Genomic DNA, 18,255 nt, shown 5'->3' with positions numbered 1-18,255 from the left:
TTTGGGTAAAGGGGTATTTTTTGAGATCAGGGTCAGTTTTCAGTTCTTTGGTAAAGGGGTATTTTTAGGGTTCAGGGTCAGTTTTCAGTTTTTGGGTAAAGGGGTATTTTTAGGGTTCAGGGTCAGTTTTCAGTTCTTTGGTAAAGGGGTATTTTTTAGGGTTCAGGGTCAGTTTTCAGTTCTTTGGTAAAGGGGTATTTTTAGGGTTCAGGGTCAGTTTTCAGTTCTTTGCTAAAGGGGTATTTTTAGGGTTCAGGGTCAGTTTTCAGTTTATGGGTAAAGGGGTATTTTTAGGGTTCAGGGTCAGTTTTCAGTTTTTGGGTAAATGGGTATTTTTTGGGTTCAGGGTCAGTTTTCAGTTCTTTGGTAAAGGGGTATTTTTAGGGTTCAGGGTCAGTTTTCAGTTTATGGGTAAAGGGGTATTTTTAGGGTTCAGGGTCAGTTTTAGGTTTTTGGGTAAAGGGGTATTTTTAGTGTTCAGGGTCAGTTTTCCCTACTGTTGCACCCACTGGAGTGGGAATAGTAATTATTGTTAAGTAATTATATATTATATATATATATTTTTTTTTTATTAAATATGTATTATTATTTTTTTTAACAATTATTACATATATTTAAATATGTTTAAGTAATTATTATGTATTATTTACAGTTTTTTTATGTTATTTTAAATTTAAAAAAAATCGATATATTTAACAACGATATTTTTTACATCGATATTAATTTTTCGATATTTTGGTACTTACCATGTTGTACATAGGGCGTCGATATTTTTGCTATCGATATAATTACGCCGATATTTGTGTAGGTCGAAATTCTGTCTGTCGAAATTCTGTCATAGATCCATATATTTTTTATTTTTTTTATTTTTTTTGTTGTTGTTTTTTTGTACTTTATATTGACACCCTGTTTTCTTCTCTTTTTACCAAATAAAATTCTCTTTGAACTTAAAAAATGAAGAACACCTTGAAACGTTTGAGCCATTTTCTTAAATCCCTAATCCTAAACAAGCATGCATTATTCAATGCATGACATTTTCAAAGGAGGACTTTGGAAAGTGATGTGTATTGTATTAATGAGTAATACACACGTACACGTGTTTACCCAGTAAAACTTGATGTGAACAACCCAAACAGGTGTCTTTAACGATCATGTGAGGGTGACATGAGGCATGAAAGAGGTTGCTCTTAATTTTAAAATCCACATGTAGCCCACGGAGTTTCACCTACTTGTTGAATCCGCTGGCGGAAGTCCTGTGGTACTTGGAACGTTCTTCATTTCCTTAAAAGATGGCACAGTGGATGGCTCATCAAAATGGAAGTGTTCCTTGTCGGTAAGATTTAAATAATTCTCAATAAAATAGAAATCATCTTTAAGTTGCGAAATCTGTAACAAGTTTGCATCCAATCCCTAGGTGTAAAAAGGCATAAAAGAACATTGTAAGAACATAGAGTAAGTGAGCAGTGGTGTCTCTTTAGAAACTCTTAGGCCCCAGACAATGGGGCACTGTGATAATGGAACTGCATATAGTTCTGAATTTCACACCTATAAAACTGTACATTTTTTATGCTGTTTTTTTTGCAGAATAACCTCCTAAAAATGGAAACATAGGGGCAGATTTACAAGCCCATTGCGCCACCTTTGCGTCACTTACCCCATGTTAAAAGTGACGCAAAAGTGGCGCAAGCGGTCTTGAAATTAAGCCCCATAATATCTTAATTCATTTTTTTTTCATTCGGGAACATTCAAACGTTATAAACATGATTTCTAAAGGTTGGGAAATGGTAGTGAACCGTCACCCGCAACTTTCATAACTTTTACTTATAAAATCTCAGCTTTTTGAGCAGTTCAAAAACATTTACATTTTTAGAAAAGTGTTTATTACATGGTAGAAACCTTAGAAATACATTTTGATCAACCAATACCAACACTTTCCCAAAAGTGAAAACAATTAATTTATCCTCAGGAAAGTAATCCTACTTTATGCTGAGGTTGCGCATATGCAATCACATTCCCTTCATATATCGTGGAGTAGTACATCCTTGTTTGGGCCGGTTCGTCAGCACAATTAGCCTGTCATTGGTACATTCAGTACCTCGACAACCATTTATAACTGGCGGAGTGCAATAATAGACCATTAAAGGCCGGTGCGGGGGCCATTACTGGTAATGATTTGCTCTCTCTTAGAAGTAGAGGCCTGAGACACATACTAAGGTCTGAACGAAGAAAAGACAAAAAGGCCAAATGGTTCCACTATTTTTAGACAATTCCATCCACTGATGGCAGAATGTCCTGAATAAAACAGGAAAAAACACAACCAGGTATAATGTATGCAAGGGGGGCGTATTGACGCAAGAAAGGGTTGTAGAAGTGAAGCAGTGAAATCTATGAGATTTCACTGCGTCACTTCTAGGACGCCGTTGCGTCAAAATCTTGCGCCTGCCTCACAGCAGGCGTAAGACTGACGCAGGTCCTTTCACATGGGGATTTCCCCATGTGAAAGGACGCATTGCTGGAGTTGCGTCACTTATGTGACACACTCCAGCAATGCGTCACTTTTGCGCTTACAGATACGTCAGAAATACTGACGTATCTGTAACTCCTTGCGCAATGATGCGTCATAATGTAAATATGACGCATAATTGGTGTCGCAAGGAGGGCGCAATGAAAAGTGACGCATCGCTGTTTTCATGGAACGATGCGTCACTTTTCATAAACGAGGCCCCATGGGTTTTGCGTGAGAACACCCACGCACCATCCATGGAACGCCTCACTGGTGTAGATTATCGAAACACAGCAATTAGTGCTGTACCTAGTTACTCTAAATGTATCAAGCCAGTCAGAACTACCTAAGGTGTGTGGCTTAATAACTTGCATCTTAAGAGTTGTGTTGCCTGCACCTGTTGATAAATATGCACCCCTTGATAAATATGGCCATAAAGGCGCAAGCTCTTCTAACTTAAAGGAGACCCCCCTGCAATTATTGTTTTTAAGCCAGGTCATAGCCAGCCATGCATGGAGTGTGCTGGGCCAACAGGCTACCCTGTCAACTTCAAGCTCAAAATTATTGAGGCACGATGAGAAAGCGTGGTAGGGGGAAGAGCAGCTGGATGACACAGGGTCATGGGCAGTGCCAAAGATTTAAATTCCATTTTATCTGTCTTCCTCTTTTAAATCACACACATACTACCCGTTCTCACTTTAATCACGAAAAGGAGCCAACCTGCCCTCAGTTCACCAGTTTACCCCTCCTTTCAGGTTATAGGAGAATTTAAGGGTAATACGGAAAAGGGCCCCGAGTAAAACTGTTATTCCAATCACTCTTTTCTGGAGAGCAATGGTAAAAGCAGCAGAAACTTCAACATTTCTGTTATGCTGTTGCTGTTTCTATGGTTTCTGGCCTACCAGAGTTGGCACAAATAGTGGCTTTTCATACAATGCACACCATGAACTGGAATGTTTCTTAATAATGGGGGGTTTCATTATCCAGTGCACTGGTACCCACTTCACTGTCTTGAAAGTATGAAAAGTTGATTTGACCCTCCAGAAATCCATTCCACTGACCTGTACTTTGCACATGAACACATACATCACTGATTTTCTGCAGACTAGCTCAATAGTTTATTCACCTCTACTGTACCAGATGTTTTACTCATGGGGAAAGTCTTTGTTTGCTTTTATGTAGTGTTCTTGTGCAGCATACTCCATGTACTCCATGTACCCAAAGACTTGCTTCAGATTATTTAAAAAGATGATTTTGGGTGGGAAGATGCCCATTGAAGCCTTAGCCACTGACTTGCTCTTCGGAAACTATTCTACTGTAGGCAGCCCTGGAGAAGGGAGGTAGCTGATCTTAGCCTCCTGAGAAAGGAAGGAAAGGATGAGTTCCTGAAGCATTACCGCATGTGTCGATGATCAAAATGTATCCCTGCTCCATGATGTCATGTGTGAGTCAAGACCTAGGATGTCAGCAAGAGTAAGCCTGGAGACCATGTAGAATAAACAGGTGCTTACATGTTTTGGGGTCCACAAGAGGATTAGCCAGGGTTTTGGGGAACTGAGAGTGACACCGTAGCCCAGTAGACTTCCAGGCAAGCTGGAGCCTTGGAGAACTAAATTGAAAGGGTCCTTGATGGACCCTAAGAGTGAGGAGGAGCCTGTGGGGCTTAGGGTTGAGCAGAAGCTTAGGAGACCTGGTGATGAGTTGGGATCTCAGGGCCTTAGTTTGTGCCGAGCACCAGGGGAGCTGACAGTAAACAGAAGCCGTGGCATATCTCATGGTATCAGCAGGGCTCTGGGTAAGAGTGAGCAAGAGATACAGGACCTAATAGTGAACAGGAATATAAGAGGACCAGAGGGTAAATAGGATTACAATGGGACATGAAAGTGAACAGTAGCCTCTGGGGACCTCAGTGTGAGCTGGAGCCTTGGGAGTTTGAGTCTCTGCAGGAGCCTCAGTGGATCCACTTAACTGATTGATTATTTTCAGGATTTGTAAAGCGCAGCCAGTTGCCTCCAGAAGGAAGTGTCCCGGTGCCCTGAGAATGGAACTGAGCTCGTGGATCGTGAGAGCGAGAGGATCATTTGGGACCCACTGATGGAGAAACAGTCTCACTGTCTTAGGATGAGCAGGTCACTTAGTCCATTGAGAGTGAATAGAAGCCAGACATACAAGTAAACAGGATTGTCTGAAGACCTAAATGGCCCATGGGTGGTGAAAATCCCCATGTCTGAGCAGGAGCCTTAGAGCCTGCTGGCCGAGAGGAGACTCAGGGATCTGAGGGTGAGAAAGGTTGAAGGGAGACTCATAGACATGAAGAAGAATGAATTGCAGTGGGATAATGAGGTTTCTGGACTGCACCAATGTTACTGACCCTACAAGCTGAACGCTGCCTCGTGTATCACAAATATCTCCAAAGGTTTGCCCCAGCACTAACCAAATAATAGTTAATGAAGGGTCATGATCCACGAATGTGTGCCACTTTTTTGGGAGCCAAGGTCCATTTTTGGTCCCAATCCGACTCTGCTCTCTCCTATTGAATATTTCATCGAACGTGTTTCTTAATCTAGGCTTTTCTTTAACACTAAATACGCTATGTATGTGTCTTTTACATTATTTATCTTCATAAAGCATGTTTATCTAAACTGACATAGGCAATATAAACTATTTATTTGATCTTCAGGGTTATTTTCACATAATAGCCCTTCTGTACACGTGTATTGCTAAGCCTGCCTTGCTTTGACAATAATTACTCCTTCATTATTAATACCATTAAAGGGCTGCAACAAATACACGCCCTACCTTTATCTGAAACTCATGAGGGTGGAGCTCGTATTAATTAAAATAATGCATACTTAAGTGAATGAATAAATATGTTCCTTCTTTAACTAAAATATTTTGCATTGTTCATCATCTCTGTCTGGATGCCCATGGATAAGGTTATCAATGGACTTCACTGAATCATGAGGCAATAATAAAGCTATATAACTTGGAATTTGAACCTCATTAAAGCAATTTAGGTTAAAAGCAATGCCATAAAGTACAAGTATTACTTCCACCTTCCCAAGTCTTTGCCTTAATCTCCACTGCAAACAATGTATTACAAATAATGGCTGGCTACTGCCATCTAGCGGTAGTTAAATGTATTCCTCTATTTTATTGTTGACTATTCCTAAGAATGCAAAATTGATGGTAAAATATCGATTTGGTGGGGAATGAAAGAAAAAAAGAGAAAGATAAAGGACTGTCGGCATAAGCAAGGCAGCACAAATTTAGATAGAAAATATAGACAAACGATTCAAAATGGCAAAAAAGACAAACTTTAAACATTGGGAGGTTTGAAAGTGTAATAGAAAGACTGCATAGGGCTTGAAACTGTGTCTTCCCTGTCCTAGCCAATTAAAATTGCTGGGTGTAGTCATAATCAAACGTTTGGAGTGTTGTTTACTTAATTTGGCCGAGATGATCCTTATCAGTGCATATATACATATACATATTCACATATACATATAGATTATTTAAAGAAAGAAAGATAGAAGGTATTAGGTATAAAAGGCCAATATAAATGAGGGCATGGCTGTAGAGGGCGTCCCCCGTACTACAGTTAAAAAAAAATAACTAAATAATAATTATATTTTAATATTCTAAATTAAAAAAAGAAAAACGGTATTTGGGATAATAGATTTGTAGATAAGGCAACACACCCATCATCACGCTAAAAGAAAAAAGGCCACGAGATTTAAATTTTCGCAAAGAAAAATAAGATTAGCATTGGCTTTAAAGGAAGAATTGAATCTGATATTAATGGAAAAATAAACACTTTGGAATTCACGATTCGCCATGTTTACGCATGATTAATCTCCTCAGATTCATCTCAAAGTACTTATTGGTCATGAGATAAACACATGGAACCCCATTTACACGCTGTAAAGTGGATGAGAAGTCAAACTAGGTAAAATATAGGGGCATGTTTGCAAAGAAGTGATGGAGCGCTGCCTTGGCCTTCTTGGCTTAATGCCACGCTCAGCCACTTCCGAAACGCAAGGCTGCACCGTATGTGTGCTGCTTTGTGCAGCACACATAGAAGTTGCAACTCGCCATTTTTTAAATGATTGTTTATGTGCAGGATGGGACATCTTCCTGCACATAACCAATCATGCATTGTGTTTTGCTGTTTTTATGTTTTCTTCACAATACAGCACACATAAAATCAGCAACAACTAGGAGAAATAAGTATTTCTCCTCGTTGAGCCCTGTTAAGACCATGTTTTCCCTGGTCTTAATTTTGGCCCTGCCCCATATTTACGTCACTCTTGTAAATATGGGGCAGTGTCAAAATCAATGGGTGTTGCGGTGGAACATGTACTGCAACACTCATTGCCCACCCCTTTCACCCTAAGTATAGCTTGAAAGCGTGCCTTATTTACAAGGCAGCGTTAAGCCACATTAAAAAAGTGACATTCTCATTGGATAGGGACTGGTAAACATCCCCCACAGCTTTTCTTGTTCAGTGTATATGCAAAGGAAAGATGAAGTACAAAAAAGCATAAACTTTGGTAGACATACTTTTATGAAAGCACAGTTGGGCAAAATCGAGGATGTCCCTATTGTGATTACATTTTCACACAGCCCTATTCTAAACCTGAGGGCTTATTTATGAGTTCCCTACGTCACTTTTGCACCATGTAAAATGGTACCTGCGTGACGCAGAATTCTCATAAAGATTTTATGAAGCTACGCAAAGCACTCCCGTGTAGAAGCTCTTTCAGATTTGCAGGGTTTTGGTGACAGTGAGGGAGCCTAAACCTTCAGGACAGGGGGTTAATCAGTCTACCTTCCATGAAAAAGTGTTAATATTTTGTGTTAAATGGTACTTTTTTTGCATTACTCTCCAAATATATTGTCATTACTGATCGACAGCCACAGGGTATACAAGGCCATGTTGAATGACAGTGCTACAGGGGAGACTGTGTCAGTAGAGGCTGGCATGTCCAGAAAGTGGTGGGGCGGGAGGAGGCACATAACAAAATGCAAAATAAAAGGCACTTACCTTTTCCATGATTGCAAAGCCCCCCTCGATTTTTCTCTTCGAGGCAGGCAGCAGGCAGGCTCCTGACTCACAAGCTGATTTTGGCTCTGCTGTCATGCAGCATGAAAGCAGCTCTAGAATTGGTAGGAGCGGCCTCTATCAGCCCTCAAAAGAAAATTAGAGACCTTTCCTTTCTCTAACCCAGCTGTCTTAAAACATCAGGGTTAGAGAGGTTTAAAAAAAGCAAGCCTGGCTGGCCGTTAGAAGATGGCTGGCCTAAAAGACACGTGCATTTTAAACTTCGAGAGCACAAAGCTCCCTCTGCCACTCAGTAGCAATGGCCTGACGCTCAGTTCGAAAAATAAAATGGTAATAAATAGACTTTATCGCTATTTTATTTTTCAGCTCTGGCCTGGTGGTTTTGTTTGTGGGGTGACGCTCCTCCGCTCAAATGGAGGAGCCACCTCTAAATTGTTAGCTATAGAGCTGCCACTAACAAAACATAATGTGCGGTAATCAGGAAAAATGTGTGCTCAATAGAAACAATGAGTGTAGGGGGTATTCCACTGAGTAATAATGGCTATAAAGCAACAGCTTCTTCGCTTGGTGGTATTTTAGGAAACAAACATAAAATATGAGCCATACCAAAGTGGCCTGTGGCTGGGAGGGTTGGGCTTGAGTGCAATTCACAAGGACATTCTCATCATCATTCAATCTTTATTTCGGCCATTGGCCATCAAAGATAAACAATAAACATATATAAACACTGTAAAATCATCAAACATAATCAATCGATACATTTTTTATACAATGTAAAACCTTGAGCTTACATACTGATAAAATTACATTAAAAGGAACTGTGGACCTTAAAATTTAAAAGGGAGCCTGTGTCTTCAAAATACGGGTGCGGGTGTGCCAGACATTGGTGAGGAATTTTGCCAATACAAACACGGTTAGGCTAGAGGTATCAGTTTTTAAAATTCTATACATTGGGAGATACTCCCTACAACCCAGGTTTCTAATCAATGGTAGGAGCCAATATTTCCTCGCTGCCTTGTACACTGGGCAAAACAGAGCCACGTGTAGATCACTTTCCTCTGCGGCAGCGCAAGCCGGGCACTGCTTGGTGGAGGGGGGTGATGACCAGGAGCTGGTAAAAGATCGTAGGGGCAATGTGCCATATCTCCTTTGGAGAAACAGCTTCCTGGCCAGCACGGCGGAGATGGCATCTAGAACCCTCTCCAACCTGTACAAGTCCTTGCTTTGCACAAATACAGAAGTTAGTGACCCTTCACACTGGCTGTCAAGGGCCGTGGCTAGTTTTTGTTCATGATAACCGATAGCCAGAGCTCTCTTTGAGATGTTTAATGAGGCATTTGCAGGGTTAGACCAAAGGTCGGGTAGCCCCAGTGTCATACAGGAGTTTTTGATGTATTTTATCCAGGGGATCAATAGCGCTTTCGGATGGGTCAACAGCTCCGCTAGTTCCGCTCTGTAGGCAAGAAGTTCATCGCTGCTCCACAGCCTTCGCCAGAAGGCTATGGGTCTCAAGCCTAATTCGTCGGCTATGGGACGCAAACCCAGATCTAGCCTCAAGGGAAGAAGCGGGTTGCTGGGCGGGAGTGCAACTATCTGTCTGATGAATTTATTCTCGGTCAAGGACAGACTGCGGCAGGATGTATGTCCCCACAATTCCGCCCCGTACATAGTAGCACCCCTAGCCTGTGCCTTGTAGATCTGGATGAGCGGCCCCAATGGTCGGTATGTGGAGCCATTCATCATCCGCGCAATACCCCCTGTAGTCTGTACCAATTTGAGATTGGCCCTGCTCTGGTGTGATCCCCAAGACATAGTTTCATTGAGAGTTACACAAGGACATTCTAATATCCCCCCTCCCACGATATTACAGAACATGGCTAAAATCCAAAATGATTTAATAAAAATCAGGGTCTCCATAAATGAGATTGGACACATATTTTGTAAAAGAATTTCAAGATCACTAGATATACAGCAATGTTTAATATGTAAGAAAAATTGTTAAACAATAAATACACAAGCACAAATCTTTACTTACGGTGCCTACTGATTGTGCTGAAGAATTCTGTAGAATACCAAGAGCCTAGAGATGACTCCATCTCATGCCTATTTCTTCCACTACCCTAAACATTCTGTCTCTTTATCTCTCTATTGCAGGTTCATTTTCTTCCCTTCTTTCTCCCTTTGTCCTGTTTTCGTTTGTTTTCCCTCCTGCCTCTTTCTCTCTTTACTTCTCTGAATCAAAGTCTGCTGAGAAAAATAATTCTAACTCCGAAAATAAGGGTGGTGTTGGCAGTTAAGGAACAGAGGGACATATTATCAAGGACCGGTGTTAAAATTATCGCTGTTTTATCGGCAGGAAACTGCCGATAAAACGGCGATAATGGGCTTGATAATACGCCCTTGTTAATTCCCATAGAAGCCCATGTTAACACCAGAACATGGGCTTTCATAGGAATTAACAAGGGCGTATTATCAAGCCCATTATCGCTGTTTTATCAGCAGTTTCCTACCGATAAAATGGTGATAATTTTAACACTGGTCCTTGATAATATGCCCCACAGTCTTATATGACACACACAAACAGTGAAATCATATACATTTGCTAGTTTACAATTCCTACTAGCAGCTTAAATCAAATGTAGCTCCAAGGCAGCCATTGGATGGGCAATACAATTGACATAGCTGAATTCGGAGAACCACAAAAAACAAAAGTAGGAGTAGGAAGCCATTGAAGTGATATTTTCTCTCAGCCTCTCCTGGGCTGGCTGTGGGTTGATGTTACCTGCTCATACCGCTATCTTCCTTTTTTGTAAATAGATGTTATTGTTTTTTATATATCCAACAATACAGTCATTACAGTTATCACTCATCTGCTTGGGTCTGTATAATCACAGTATATAAGAAATATGATTCTAATGATATGTAATCAACACTCCCTCCATGAGCCAGCATATCGTTACAAAAGTGAGATTAAACAGCATGGTCAATGAAGTGCACCAGCACTTCAGGTAGGGAGGCATGAAATATTCACAACTAGACACCCATTCCTAGCAAGTATTCAAGGGTTCACAGTACAGGCCATGGTAGGTGGGATATCCTCATGTGGAAAAAATCATGGTGATCCCGCAGGTGACCTCGTGGGCATACCCGGCTCTGGATTGGATTGCTCATGTCACTATCTTGTGGTCTCTGATCTGGTCCAGGTATTGCTGAGTAACTGTGATCCAGTTCCCATCACATATGCATGGACTCAGCTGCAATCTAAACTTTAGGAAGGAGAAGCTGCTTGCTGGGGAGGGTTGGTCAGGATCCAGCAGCGGCCTGACTACCGGTACTAGGAATCTTCTGACATGCTGTTGGACTATGGGGCATATTAGCAAGAACCTCAATAAACTTAGCGCCGTTTTAGCGGCAGGACACTGCCGCTAAAACGGCGATAATGGGCTTTCTAATAGGCATTATCGAATTCCAATAGAAGCCCAGGTTAGATGTGCAGGACATCTAACCTGGGCTTCTATTGGAATTCTATAATGCATATTAGCAAGCCCATTATCGCTGTTTTAGCAGCAGTTTCCTGCCCCTAAATTTGCAATACTTTTAATGAGGTTCTTGCTAATAATAATAATAATATTAAAATAATAAATAATAGATCCATTTATAAAGCGCAATGGTTACACTAATGCCAGTGTGTCCCCGCGCTGCGGTAGAGTTAGCCAGAATACAGAAACCCACTACCCTCGCCCCACTATACTTGGGGAAAGAGAAACATTTTTATTTTTTTCCTGAAGCAACTCTCCTGGGCCTCCATCCGGAGCTCCATCGGGAGAGCATTCCATTGCTTGGCAGCCAGTAGGTGGAAAGACCGACCTCCCATCCTGGCTTTCTTGATAGCAGGAACGCACACCAAGCCTGCCCCACCTGACCTCAGCAGACGTGTGGGGACATAGGGGGTCAGGAGTTCCGACAGATACGAAGGGGCCTTTCCCTGCAGGATCCGATGGCAGACACAAAGTGCCTTGAAAGTGACTCTTTCTTTTATCGGGAGCCTGTGTAGCGCAGCCCGAGCTGCCCTGGCCGATGACCTTCTCGGGCACCTCAAGATGAGGCGGGCTGCCGCATTCTTCACTCTCTGCAGACGGAGCAAACACTTGGATGGCATGCCTAGATAAAAGATGTTACCGTATTCCAGGCGCGACGTCACCAAAGCATGAACCAGGATCTTCCTAGCTGCCACAGGTAGTAGGTCCAGGGTTTTGCGCAGGACCTTCAATATCCCAAAGCAGGCGCCTGCCACCTGCCTGGTTTTATAGTCGAAAGAAAGGCTGGGGTCTAGCCAAACTTCCAAATTCTTTGCCTGCTCACAGGGCATAGGTGCCACCCCCAAGTCCTGGGGCTGAGGTTCTGTGACAATTGTAAGTGGTGTTTTCGACTCGCACGAATGTGGTCGAGTCTGGTATCTATGAACCGCAAATGACGAGTTTAGTAAGTGTGCGCAGTTTCGCTGTGCTAACTTAAACCGTTCGTTTGTTGTGCGGGTTTTTCATCTGTACCCACGGGTTCCATCTTAGATACGGCATCCATTTTGTCTCTTGCCCTCAAGTAGCCAGCGAACGGACGCTGTCCGCTTCGCGACCCTGGGACTCCCAAGATATTTGCGGAAGACGCATGTCCTTTGTAAGTGTCTTTATGACGAGGGGGATGATACTGTACGACAGATGGCCCCGCTCGAGGCTCATCTTGCCGTACCGGTTTATTGTCTCAGCCGTGCATCTCATTAGGCACGTCCCTTTGATGCCTGTATTTCGTGTTTCCCGATACCTCCTCTTTTACACCCTTCCCGATCTCCCCACTGTCTCCGTCTTCCTCTGCACCTGTCCTTGTTCCTATTTTCGATCTGTTTTACTGCCGATTGGAATGCGCTAATGTTGGGAAGATGGGTTTTTACAGTTGGGAACCACCAAATGTTTCCGCACTTATGTTCCGGGCCTCAGGTGTATCAAAGTGACCAAAGCTACCCCTCTGGGGGATAATGGTGGGAACCGGGTTGTAAACTTTTGTGTGCCATGTTGTCCTATGGGTAAAAACTGTATAAAAGGAGCGATCCACAGAACCAATTTGAAGCAGTCTCCCCGAACTACACTCGATGTACTTCCTGTGATTTCTGTGTTCCCTGCAGCAAATAAACCTTGAATCTTTGACGCCGAAGGAAGTGTCCCGTGTCTCTGTCATTCGTACGCCGGAGCAGGTTACCCACGAAGGTTTCAGGTGTTGTGCCCTGGCACCGCTGGGTCTTAAAGAACCCAGTCCTTCAGTTGGCGCCCAACGTCGGGCTGCATCAGTGGTACCGGTCCAAGCCCGACGATCGTGAGGAACTTCGTGTGAAATCTCCGAGGGAAGGTGCACTCCGCTTCATCGATCCTGTTGTCGAAATAAGTGGCCCGAAGACTTTTCCCGCGAAGATTCCCGCCTCCTGACGGCTGCGACGGACTGCTGCCCTGACTGTAGACCTGTTTTGGCGCCTGGCGTAGACCTTGGTATAGCGAGACGATTGACGGGCCTTCCTGGAGACGCCATCGATTTTTGAGTTAAGTATTTGTGGGTCGCTCCCAGAGTTCTTGGTTGTTGACACTTTAGCGAGTGTTTTTGTTGTTGACGCTGTGTGAGTGTTTTTGTCGGTGACACTTTGCCAGCGTACTTTGTTGTGGTATTTGACGACTGCAGCCGCCAAAAACCGAGGGTATTTGTTCTTTGCTGGGACTTGGTAAATCCCGTAACCCTTGAAGTTTGTGAAACTCGGCTAGTGTGCAAGATGCCTGGTCGCAGTACTTTGTTTAGTTGTTTCAGGCCTTGTGGTATGGATTCCCGACTGGAGGACTCGTGTCCGATACCGCCGGTTGGAACTCCCACGTATGAACTGTATAGCAAACATGGGCTAGGCCCGATTACTTTTAATGAATACTGGATCAAATATACAAAGAAGGACGGTGACCTTCGCTGGCCACCGCATGGTAGCTTCGAGGCACCGATCTTAGATAATCTAGAGGTTAAATTGTTCGCGAAAAAGTCAAGGCCGGCCATGTTTGATGCCTTTCGGTTGTGGCGTAAAGAAGCCCGACAGAAAGAAATCAGACAGACTAAGCGAAATCAGCGAGATAGTGCTGGTACCATTGTAAAGAAAGCAGAGCAGTTCCAGCATGATAAGGAGGTTAGGGAAAAGGAAGTGTTTGACAGATTACAGCGTATGACTATAGATAAATGTTATCCTACTTTGCCTACGGAGTCGGAAAAGAAGGAAGAGGCAGTTGAGGATCCTTTAATGTCCTATCTTATGAAATCGCCACCTCCGTACGTACAGGGTACCACAGCCCCTGTGATTCCCCCTGTACCTGTTCCTGCACCTATTCTTCCTTTGCCTGTTCCTCAACCTGCACCCGCTCTTCCGACTGTTCCTGCTCCTTCATCTGTTTCTATTCCTACTGCTCCTCCGCTTCCCCATACTCCTGCTCACGCTACTGCTCCTGCTCTGTTGACTCCTGCTGTTGCTTCTGTCTCTACTCCTTCACTTGTTAGTCCTGTGTCCTATGCTTCTCCCTCTACTCGTAGTCGCAATTCTCCTCTTGCGGCTAGTTTCTTTCATTCACTCGGACCTGTTCTTGGGTCCGCTGGTTCAGATGGTCCTCAGAGACGTAGTCAGCTTCCTGGTAACAGGGAACGTGCTTCGCTATACAATATGGCGATGGGTTGGATGACGCACCCCCTTAGAAATCCATCTCGTATCGTACTCGACACGTTTTGTCAGTTCAATATACCAACCCAGAGATTTGTGTTCGAGGAAATGTGCAAGGTTCTTCGTGATCAGATATCGGCCGACGCACCTGACGAGGTGCTGGCCGCTTTGTCTGATCTACAGCTCCAGTTCTCGGCTGGACTGATAGTGGATACCAATGTTCGACGTGCTGTTGAACGATTGTTATCTTTTCGTCCCACTCCTATACCCCAAGCCTTGTTTGTTGAGGATGTCGAAAGACTGCCAGATGATTCTGGTCAATTTCCTATGCGCGAAGTTCCACCAGTGTGGATGCCAGGTGATGCTACTGCTATTCCTATTGTTCCGCCGCATTTTCAGAGAGTATGGATTCATCTCCCATGGAAACGCTCGGAAGTTTTACAGGTGAAGCAATCTTTGCCTGACCCTCGCAAAAATCCTGCAGGGTATTATGAGGAATTATCGCAGCTCGTAGACGCTACGATAATGAATCTTGCCGATATTGACATGCTGTTTGGCAATGTTGTACCGCAACCGGTATGGGCTAAGATTCGTCAGGAAAATCACGCAAACGAACTAGGTGGTGATTGGGCGGCCATTATAGCGGCGGATGGGTTGCAAGTTGGTGGTGCTAAGCCTGAACAGTTGATTACTGCTCTCCCTCAAAGAATAATAACGTTAATGAAAACTCTTATGCCAGCTATGAGGGTAAATTGGGACAAATTGTCAGCTTGTAAACAGAAAAAGGACGAGAGTGTCTCCGACTTCTTTACGAGGTTCGAGGAGGCATTCATCGACCATAGTGGCCAGGATATGAGCACTGAGGGTGGTCAAAGGTTGTTCGTGGATAAATTTGTTTCGAACTTACTGCCCGATTTGAGCAATAAATTGAGGAATTCAGAAAGTGCATGGGCCGTTTCTACTTCAGCTCAGATATTGGCTACGGCACAATATTATGAGAACAGAGAGAAAGAAGAGAGCGACCGTGCTGAGAAAAAGACGAAAGAGCTAAAAACTAAAGTGTTGCTTCAGCAAGCGTATCCCCCACGTTCAAATCAGAATAATTCACAACAGAATAGATCGCAACCGCAATCTAATAGATCACAATCTCGTAATGACTCCTCTTCCCAAAGATCTTCGTTAGGGTACAATCAATGTGCTTATTGTAGACAAGAGGGTCACATTAAATTCCATTGTCCTGTTTTGAATGAACGTAATAGTGGTAACTCGTCTAGAGGAGGTCGTGGTGGTTCGCAGCAGACACCACGTGGTAGAGGTCGTGGTACTCAGAACGATCGCTCAGATAACTCATCAAATTCCGATAATTGTTTTGATCAACGTGGATCGTCGCAAGGACGATCTGCGCAGTACAATGTAGATGATTATTACGTCGATCAGGGAACTGACGACAGTAATTACTAGGACAGCCAAAGACAAGGAGAGGGAGTGGTATCAGTTCCGGTTGATCAGAGAGGGCCTTACGTCGCAGTTGCTACATCGGGCGTCGTTGAGCCTTTTCTGTTGGACACTGGTGCAGCGAAAAGTTCCATTAAGCATTCGAAACTCCCTGGCGCACCTTTGTCTGGCTTAACAAATGTTTCCGTTGGATTCTCTGGCGCCCCCGTTAGCAATCCAGTTTCGCGCCCTTTGCCCCTTAAAATTGGGCCACGTGAGCTAGAAGCTCCGTTGATTTTGACTACGGGTTGTGGTGAAAATCTTTTGGGCCTGGATTTGCTTAAACGTTTGTCTGCGACTTTGTATTGTTCTCCTGCGGGTGTGAAGCTTACGTTAGGAGAGAGGGTTGTCTCTCCCATGTACTTGTCCCTCGATAAGCTCCCACCGGAATTGAGTTCTCTTCCTGCGTCTTTGTGGGCAACGGGTCCAAATGATGTGGGCCTACTTGATATCTCCCCATATGTTGTTCAGTTGAAATCTAATGTGCGATTGCCACGTATTCCCCAATATCGTATCTCCCTTGATGGTGAACGAGCACTGTTAGCGATCATCTACGATTTGATCGAGAAAGATGTTATTGAGGAGACTCGGGGAAACGTGTGCAACAGCCCTGTACTGCCCATTCTTAAACGGACTGATCCTTCAAAACCACCTGTTTATCGTTTTGTTATCGATTTACGGGAGGTGAATAAAATTGTGGTTCCTCAATTCCCCGTTGTGCCTGACATCACGGCGCTACTGACTCTGATTCCAGCTTCTGCATCGTGGTTTTCGGTGATTGACTTGAAAAATGCGTTTTTCAGCATCCCGATTGCCGAGGAGAGCAGAGACCTTTTCGGTTTCTCTCTTGGTGGACGCAGCTTCCGGTTCAAACGCGCTCCTCAGGGCTACTGTGAAAGTCCATCGATTTACAGTCAAGCCTAGAAGGGTCAACTGGATGCGTTTAGGTTGCCGGCTGGTGCGGCTTTAATCCAATACGTCGACGACCTATTGGTAGCTGCTGATACTCAGGACATTTGCAAAATTGCTACGGTGTCGTTGCTGCAACATCTCTGTGAGTTAAATCACAAGGTGTCACCTACTAAACTCCAATATTGTTGTCAAGAAGTAACCTATCTAGGTCACTTATTGTCAAAGGAGGGAAGGAGGTTGACCCCAGAGAGAATTGCAGCAATTGCGCGCATGGCTGTGCCAACAACCCAAAGAGATGTGCGTGCCTTTCTAGGTATCAAGTCGTACTGCAGGCAATGGATTCCAAATTTTTCATTGCTAGCGAAACCATTAGTGGCTCTTACGTGCAAGGATGTTTCGACTCCTTTACCATGGACGGAAGAATGTCAGAAAAGTTTTTCTGAACTGCGTGATTCATTGTGTTCGGCTCCTGTGTTGGGTACTCCTGACTATAGCAAGCCGTTTACATTATATGTTCACGAGAGAGAAGGTTGTGCTTTGAGTGTCTTAACGCAACCTTTTGGTGGTAAGCAACGTCCATGTGCATATTTTTCCTCAACCTTGGACCCGGTAGCTAGAGCATTGCCGAGTTGTTTGAGAGCAACAGCGGCAGCCGCGGTCTCCATCCGACAATCAGCAGGATTGGTCATGGATAATATGCTTACGGTGATGGTTCCGCATGCAGTCGATACTCTTTTGAATCGGACGAAAACTCAGCACTTGACGAGTGCGAGGTTGTCTGGTTACGAGTTGACGCTGTTGGCAAGCCACATTCAAATAAAACGTTGTAATGTTCTGAACCCGGCAACTTTGTTACCAATTAGCACAGACTCAAATGAAGTAGCAGAACATGATTGCTACTTGAGGACAGAGGAAGAAACAAAAGGTCGAGTGGACCTTAAAAACACCCCATTGGAAGATCCGGATGGTACATTGTATGTGGATGGGTCATGTTTTAAGTTGCCGAATGGCGATGTGACTACTGCTTATGCTGTTGTAACGTTGAATACTGTTGTTGAGACTGCAAGGTTGAATCAGAATTCTGCCCAAGCTGCAGAGCTGATTGCTCTTACTAGAGCGTGTGTGTTAGCGAAAGGGAAACGTGTGAATGTGTTTACCGACAGCCAATACGCATTTGGCGTTGCACATAGTTTTGGACGATTGTGGAGAGAGAGAGGTTTCTTGACGTCGCATGGTACGAAGATTCAGCATGGCCAGCTTGTGAATGATCTTTTGGATGCACTTACGTTGCCTAAGCAAGTGGCGATTGTTAAATGTAGTGCGCATCGTAAGGTGACGGATGATGTTGGTCGTGGTAATGCGTTTGCGGACGAGATTGCTAAGGAGACTGCCCGGAACCTTAGCACTCGAATGTACGTGACGAGTTCGGTTAGGTGGCCTACAGAATCGAGTATGTGCGAGGACACTATCGAGAGTGTGAAAGCAATTCAGAATGAGGCCACCGAGACTGAAAAGGCGAAGTGGAAAGAAAGTACGGGAAAGTTGGATGCGAAT

At 43.9% G+C, this 18,255-nt stretch overlaps 1 protein-coding gene across 1 annotated transcript in view; it reads right to left on the bottom strand.

Annotated features, from left to right (window-relative positions):
* The window catches only part of LOC147728381 (uncharacterized), a 301,676-nt gene that overhangs the window by 35,740 nt on the left and 247,681 nt on the right, over positions 1-18,255 (bottom strand). The window contains exon 7 of the mRNA XM_086962165.1: positions 1,230-1,410. Within this exon, the coding sequence (XP_086818291.1) occupies positions 1,230-1,410 (181 nt within the window). The remainder of the gene's footprint in view (positions 1-1,229; positions 1,411-18,255) is intronic.

The sequence above is a fragment of the Lissotriton vulgaris genome, chromosome 3_1 (assembly GCF_964263255.1).
Source record: "Lissotriton vulgaris chromosome 3_1, aLisVul1.2, whole genome shotgun sequence".
Lineage (NCBI taxonomy): Eukaryota > Metazoa > Chordata > Amphibia > Caudata > Salamandridae > Lissotriton > Lissotriton vulgaris.
The sequence above is the reverse complement of the archived record's forward strand: the minus strand, read 5'-3'. Positions and strand labels throughout refer to the sequence as shown.